The 7,500-nt window shown below is 46.7% G+C and overlaps 2 protein-coding genes across 2 annotated transcripts in view; both read right to left on the reverse strand.

Annotated features, from left to right (window-relative positions):
• Positions 1 to 717: 717 nt before the first annotated feature.
• Positions 718 to 2,642, reverse strand: LOC123501310 (zinc finger Ran-binding domain-containing protein 2-like). The gene is made up of 3 exons (XM_045250074.1): positions 2,557 to 2,642; positions 2,268 to 2,330; positions 718 to 2,132 (listed from the first exon to the last, which is right to left on the reverse strand). Exons 1-3 carry the CDS (start codon positions 2,566 to 2,568, stop codon positions 1,374 to 1,376), a joined length of 834 nt encoding a protein of 277 aa, XP_045106009.1. The 5' UTR covers positions 2,569 to 2,642; the 3' UTR covers positions 718 to 1,373.
• A 3,397-nt stretch (positions 2,643 to 6,039) lies between these two features.
• The window catches only part of LOC123501311, a 1,648-nt gene continuing 187 nt past the window's right edge, over positions 6,040 to 7,500 (reverse strand). The window contains exons 1-3 of the mRNA XM_045250075.1: positions 7,455 to 7,500; positions 7,246 to 7,305; positions 6,040 to 7,132 (exon numbers count right to left, since the gene is read on the reverse strand). The exon at positions 7,455 to 7,500 is cut by the window's right edge and continues 187 nt beyond it. Of these exons, the coding sequence (XP_045106010.1) occupies positions 6,509 to 7,132; positions 7,246 to 7,305; positions 7,455 to 7,500 (730 nt within the window). The 3' untranslated portion in view covers positions 6,040 to 6,508. The remainder of the gene's footprint in view (positions 7,133 to 7,245; positions 7,306 to 7,454) is intronic.

The raw sequence follows: 7,500 nt of genomic DNA on the forward strand, positions 1-7,500 counted from the left end.
ACATTATAGTTATTGTTTAGCTTTTTATCTTTTCATTCTCATTAGTTTATTGTTACTTATTGTACCGGGTATGGTGTTGTATTATCCCCAACCCCCCCTCATTGACACAGATGCCACCAGGAGCAGCTCCTGTCTGCAAGAAATCTTTAGATTCATTATTAAATCATGCCAACAACCTAGAGAGAGAGAGAGAGAGAGAGAGAGAGAGAGAGAGAGATATATCCAAAACCTAATGCCATCACAATGTCCCTGACTGTGTGAGGGATGGGTGACACACGCTGTGCCTACACGTTGCTGCTTTTCACGCTTCCTGTTTCCGGCTAGCTGATGTGTTGTGTCGCAGCGTGTGCCTCACCTCACCGGAAGTTGTGGCTCTGATTAATGTAGTTGCTGCATACTGAAGGTGAAGGACAGCGGCAGCGGCTCTCAGCATTCAGCACTCAGCACAAAGCTATGCCAGTTCACGCTGATGGAACATTTCTAAGGTATGCAATCTTCTTGTCATTAAGATGTAAATGTTAAGTAAATATATTTTAGAGATTTGATTTTTAACAGTAATAAGTTGCCCGCATTTTTTTAAGTTTGTTAGTATAAAAAAAAAAAGTGTTTTGTGGCACTTTCACTTTCGCCACAATTCATTAGTGGTGCAAGTTTAGAAGCTCCCAGAACTGGTAGTGCAAGTAAATAAGACAGGAAAAAGGGCACTAAAAACTCAACTCTTTTTACATTTTATATTGCTTTTTCCTTTTATTATAAAAAAATAACAATAGATTACTAGCTACGTGTAAAGCTTGAGAGCGAGAGAACACCCAAGGGTGCGACACAGGGCGTCCTCGTTAGCGTGAGTGGCTAAGCGCTAAGCGGGTGCAGGACGTTTACGAATAAGTTCCATAGTTGTATATTGGGTGATACTTTATTTCCGGCTTGTAACTTGCGAGGAAGGGCGAGCCGTGTTTGTGTGAGTTCTTCTCCTCTGAACTGTGGTAAAACTCGTGGGAATTTTTCGAGCTTTTGTAGTTGTTGGTCGGGTTGAAGCCGTACAGCGGCATGTAGAAGGACGTGGACTCGCCAGACTCACGAGACCCGAGCTTGTAGGAAGTCTTGGTCTTCTTTTCCTTCTTAGTGTGGTGCTCGTGAGAGCTGGACGAGTACTCGCTTGACTCGTGCGAGCCGGACTCCTTAGACTTCTTCGACTCCTTCGACTCCTTGGACTCCTTGGACTCTTTAGATTTTTTCGACTTCTTGGACTCTTTAGATTCTTGGACTTGGACTCCTTGGACTCCTTGGACTCCTTGGACTCCTTGGATTCTTTAGATTCCTTGGACTCTTTAGATTCTTTGGACTCTTTAGATTCCTTGGACTCCTTGGACTCTTTAGATTCCTTGGACTCCTTTGATTCTTTGGACTCCTTGACTCCTTAGATTCCTTTGATTCTTTAGATTCTTTTGATTCCTTGGACTCCTTGGACTCTTTAGATTCTTTGGACTCTTTAGATTCTTTGGACTCCTTAGATTCCTTTGATTCTTTAGATTCTTTGATTCCTTGGACTCCTTGGACTCTTTGGATTCCTTGGATTCTTTTGATTCTTTTGATTCCTTGGACTCCTTCGATTCACTAGAGCCAGACTCTTTTGATTTCTTTTTCTTCTTGGACTCTTTGGACTCCTTCGTTTCACTAGACCCAGATTCTTTTGATTCCTTGGACTCCTTGGACTTGGATTCGGATTCACTCGATTCATGGGAACTGGACTTAGACTCTTTGGATTCGTGAGAACCGGACTTGGACTCATCGGAACCGGATTCAGACTCCTCTGATTCCTTAGAGTCTTTCCAGAAATCGTAGGCTTGATGCAGAGCAGCGTTGTAGAGGTAATCGCACGGTTCCTGACAACGCGGCTTGTTCCTAAAGGAATCCTCTATGGAGTAAGTGCTGGGGACAACCTCGCGCTTGATGTTGTCCCCATCTGTACTGGCGTGCACATCCTGCCCGTGGGCGCTGCTCCTCTCCTTCGTCACGTCGACACCATCGTGGCCTTTCCTGTAGTAGTCACTGACTCCGTACTCGTGCTCAAGCTTAGATTCGTGTGACTTGTAAGGGCTATAGAACTCTTTGGAGTAAGAGTCGTACTGTTGCTGGAAGGGAGAGAAAACAAAAAGTGTATTGTTAACATCCAATGCTCAGCCGATGGCTCACCCCTCCATTTTCCTCCAGTCATGACACTCATGGTTGCCTCCATGTGGATGACGGAGCCATGGTGTGGTACGCACCTTTAAACCATACTGCTGCGGCCTGGCGGCGGCGGCTGCCACTACAGCCAGAAGCGACACCACCTGTATGGTGAAAGAAAAGAATCAGTGAGGCAGGAACTAAAGAAGAGAAGTCTGAAATACTCTAACTGGAGAGAGTTGAGAGATCTTGAACACTTTTACTGGAGAGAGGGTAAGAGTCCCACTAGTTAGTACTGGAGAGAGCAAGGATGCCCAATCACTCGTAGTGGCAGCTCAGTAGCAAGTGCCAGAGGCAGGAGATTGTGGGTGGACGCGGTCCGCTCCTCACCTTGATGTTCATTGCACGGTGGCTGCAGAGGTTGTTTGTACCATCGCTCTGCACCACTGCTATTTATACGTGCTGATTTCTGCCTCGCTGAATGCATCATATTTACCTCAGCACAAACTGACCTTTCTCTCACTAAGGGGTGAATAGAACACGATAGATTATGGAAAATAATAATCAAATTTACCTCGTCATCTATCCACTGTTTTTGCAGCGCTACTCTGGGGAGAGTTAGCAAGTCATCGCGTTTTTATAATTTGCTATTTTTTCAAAGCAATCTAAAAAAAAGCGAGGATTTATTTCTGTTGTTCGGTCACACTGTGCACTGACAAGTATGTCAAAGAGCAAACATGATTACATGATCATGCTTATGATATTTCAGATGTAAAGAAATTTGTATAGGTTTTTCTTTATTTTGTTACTCTTTTTCTTTGAGAGACAGGTTAGAACGAGAATGATACATCTACATCTCTTGTGTTAGTGTTTCAAACTGGTTCTAGTAACCATGGAAGCAGGAAAATTCTTTCCGGATGCTCTACATGCGGAAGTAATGGTGTGTGTGTGTGTGTGTGTGTGTGTGTGTGTGTGTGGTGTGTGCGCACGTGCGTTGTGTGTGTGTGTTTCACTGTTTGATCTGCTGCAGTCTCTGACGAGACAGCCAGACGTTACCCTACGGAACGAGCTCAGAGCTCATTATTTCCGATCTTCGGATAGGCCTGAGACCAGACACACACCACACACCGGGACAACAAGGTCACAACTCCTCGATTTACATCCTGTACCTACTCACTGCTAGGTGAACAGCACCTACACGTCAAAGGAGACACACCCAAATATCTCCACCCGGCTGGGGAATCGAACCCCGGTCCTCTGGCTTGTGACGCCAGCGCTCTAACCACTGAGCTACCGGGCCGTGTGTGTGTGTGTGTGTGTGTGTGTGAGGAGTGGCATGGCGGGCCTCTCCACACTGAATGGTTCCCTGAGGTAAGAGCATTATTTTGTACTTCCCGTTGTAGAGAGGCACCAGCACCACTTCAGGAAACGCCAGCAACCGCGTGAGGCTGCCATGGCAGGATTGCATGCACGTTGGGAATGGAAGTAGCTGGAGAAGTGAATCTTGCGGCTTTCAGCTGGGTCACAATGAGTCACTGCTGTCCTTCCTCCAATTACTGTTTAGGAATCCACGACATTTGCTGGTCCGAGATAGTGAATGAAAATACTGCTTGGATGGTAAAAGCGGTAGTGATGGTGGTGGTGGTGGTGATGATGACATGTGTTAGGATAGTGATGATTGTATTGGTTTTGATGGTAGTGATAGTGGTGATGGTGGTGATAGTGACGGTGGTAGTAATAGTGTGGGCGAGGATAGTAATGATTGCATTGGTTTTGATGGTAGTGATAGTGTTGGTGGTAATGGTGGTGATAGTGACGGTGATAGTAATAATGTGGGTGACGGAGGAGAAAGTGATGATAATAAACAATTACAAAGGATAATCCCAACATTCATTCATGCCACATCCTAAACATTACAGCGTTCATTTTTTTTTTTTTTTTTTTTTTTTCATTTGCCTGCGTGCCTCCGATGCCTGCTGGTGAAGACTCAAGCAGGTCAGGTCAGGCCAAGTCAGGTGTGGGTAGGGAATCTTGCTTGGCCTGTGTATCTGCACTCCTGATGATGTTTCTTGTCTTTTTATTCTGCTCTCTCAAGTTCTTTTATACGTATATATATATATATATATATATATATATATATATATATATATATATATATATATATATATATATATATATATCATGTGGGCTTTTCACGAGAATTTCTGGACTAAAGGGTATAGTTTTTGTGGTACCTCCTATCTCAAAGCCCTCCCGCTAGGAAACCGTTGCCCCGAGTGAGGAAGCCCAACCTACAATCGGACCGTGGACAGGATTCGAACCCGTGCGCTTGGACACCCCTCGGACCCCAAAGCACGCATGGTTCCACATTCCACACACACACACACACACACACACACACACACACACACACACACACACACACACACACACACACACACACACACACACACACACGAGAAATATTGGTCCATATTCTGAAACGCTTTGCTCTCTCATATTCGCTACTTTCCGAAGGCTCCAGTGAAGATAATCGTGTTTTTTAAGAGTATTTTTACGATCCTAGTGACAGATTGGCAAGATTCCGAGTTTATTAAAAGGAAAAGCTGTCTTGAAAACCTGGTTAGTTGTCTCTGTGGCGCTGGAATACAGGTGATTGTCTGGCGTGAGTTGATGGCAGTGTGTGTGCTGGCGACGCGTGCCCTTCGTGACATCCTGGTCGCGTCACTACAGCTCGGCAGATTCGGTAATGTCTGAGCGTCACGTAGTTGGTAAATAAGACAGGAATGTGTGGCAGCAAGCATAACTATGGAAGTGTCAGTGAAGAAAGGCCGCGTTTTGTTACATGTTACCAGATGAATGTGTCCCGTCCCGCGGTCTGGATGTTTCTCTGTGTGTTTCTAACCTTGTGTGGGGGAAATTTCCGTGTTAGAATCCCTAGCATCCTGAAGCATGTAGGAAAGGACACCCTACAGAGATCACGGTCGAGGGTGTTAAAAGGTCAAGGGTAATTCATATTTGCGAGGAAACTAAAGATAATGTGCAGTTTATCAAGGGCACTTCCTTATGTTGTCTTTTTTTTCTATTTATTGTCTATAATCGCATTGAAAAATTAGATGTTAGAGTTTTTTTCGTGTATTGTAGACTTGTCTTGGCCTTGAAGGAAACTCTTAGTCTTATCCTCCTGATTTTTCCACTTACACCCATAACTTTCCAATAACTTGGACTGTTTTAGGAGAGCGGCGTCCAGATATCTTCAGAGCTTAGTTGCTTTGTCTCACCTGAACATCTCTTCTTAACTCTATGATGATGATGCATCCAAGGTGTCACTCGCTATTAACAACGGCGACTGTGCCTTGTATCTGCCATGGTAGACACGTGCGTGCACACACACACACACACACACACACACTCACACTCACACTCACACACACACACACACACACACACACACACACACACACACACACACCGCGTAATGTAGCACGCTCGACTCACAATCGAGAGGCCCGGGTTCGAGTCCCGGTGCGGCGAGGCAAATGGGCATGCCTCTTAATGTGTGGGGTGTGTTCATCTAGCAGTAAATAGGTACGGGATGTAACTCGAGGGGTTGTGGCTTCGCTTTCCCGGTGTGTGGAGTGTGTTTTGGTCTCAGTCCTACCCGAAGATCGGTGTACGAGCTCTGAGCTCGCTCCGTAATGGGGAAGACTGGCTGGGTGACCAGCAGACGACCGAGGTGAATTACACACACACACACACACACACACACACACACACACACACACACACACACACACACACACTGCAGTATCTGTTTCACCCTTCAAATGATAAATAATGATCTTGATCTTTGGTAATAAAATAACTTTTACCTTGCAACCTTTACTTCACCGCGATCAGCAGATAAATAGTTAAATAAGAATGGTTTCATTGCTACATTTTAAATCATCTTGGCAACATTACAGTCATATCTTTAACAAGCTTTTGTGCTGCAATAACTCACTGTAGATAATTATCGTTTTGGCTGGCTGTGATGGGAATGCTACTTTTGTCTGAAAGCTGGCAGCACGCTGGCGACAGAGGGAGGTGGTGCTCATAATTTGAGAATTTATACAATAGCTATGAATGTTTGTTTGTAATGGGAACAGCACAAATTTGACGTGACCTTGTTCTCCCCGTGTGTCATTGGTCGCTTATTGATTGAGGCACACTCGCGCCACAGTGAAGGACAGCGCGGGGCCTGGAGGTCAGAGAAAGTGAGATCTTGTTCCTGCCTGACTGAGCTGGAATCATCTAGACTTAGAAGACGAAGAGCATTTTCCTTGGAGGCAGGCAGGCCTACTTAGCTGGGCTGGTAGCGGATCTGTGGTCTGTAGTTGTCGATGAAATACGCGGCGGACATCAGGTAGTCCTCGTCACTCTCATCAGACCTGGACTGGTACTCCACTGAGTCGAGCATAGGCTGGTAGTACACGGGGCTGTGGTGCCTCCTGGACTCTGAGGACCTTGAATTACCATTGTTCTCTGTGGACTCCCTGGACTCTCTGCTGGGTCTGCCTGACTCAAGTGAGTCCTGGAAGCCAAACCTAAATCTGGACTCACTGGAATGACGGGAGTGGCGGGAAAGGAAACTAAAGGGAGACTCTCGCTGCTCTAGGGAGTCTGATCCGTGGCCCGGCCTGGAGGACTCCCGGACCTGCCGATGGTGGGACTCGTAGGAGCCAGAGTCGTAATGAGCCTCGCCCTCGTAGTTGACGTCGGCCAAGAAGCCGGATTGTCTGTCCACCACGTATTTCACCGTCTGGCGGCGGCCGTCGGGCAGGTGGTTGTAGAATGACCCTTTGGTGAGGTCACCGTCACGGTTTTCTTCGTTACCGAAGTCGTTGTCGTTGTCGTCTTTGACCTGGTAGCTGTACTCGTATTTGGGCTCCTCGGACTCGTAAGATTCGTGAGACCTGTAGGGCTCCTGAAAGGAAGGAAAACTAACAGCTGGGTGGTTTGTGGCTGAGTCCGTATCGGGAGAGCCACAGCTTTCCTTCACCACCGCTTCAGGACAACACAAGAGAAGGGCATACATACCTCGTGGGAGCGAGAGCCCTCGGCTGCGGCAGCTGCCACCAAAGTCAGGAAGAGGAGCACCTGCATGTGGGCAAAGGAAGGATTGGTGATTGGTGAGGCAGCGGCGAGAGGAGACGAGAGCGGGGAGGGACACACTCCCGAGCAGGCAGGCAACATTTAGACAAGTGCGGGAAGGGAGCGAACAGATGTGACGGTCCCAGCGTGCTCACCTTGGCGGTCATTGTGCAGTGGCGGTGGCAGATGTGGATGTGTCCA

This window comes from Portunus trituberculatus, chromosome 9 (assembly GCF_017591435.1).
Source record: "Portunus trituberculatus isolate SZX2019 chromosome 9, ASM1759143v1, whole genome shotgun sequence".
NCBI classification, from domain to species: Eukaryota; Metazoa; Arthropoda; class Malacostraca; order Decapoda; family Portunidae; genus Portunus; species Portunus trituberculatus.

What these genes read in the sequence shown, in the direction of transcription:
- LOC123501310 (XM_045250074.1), bottom strand. An exon ending in CGCAGCAGTATGGTTTAAAG is followed by an intron (nt 2,133 to 2,267) that starts GTGCGTACCACA and finishes TCTCCCTTCCAG; the next exon opens with CAACAGTACGACTCTTACTC.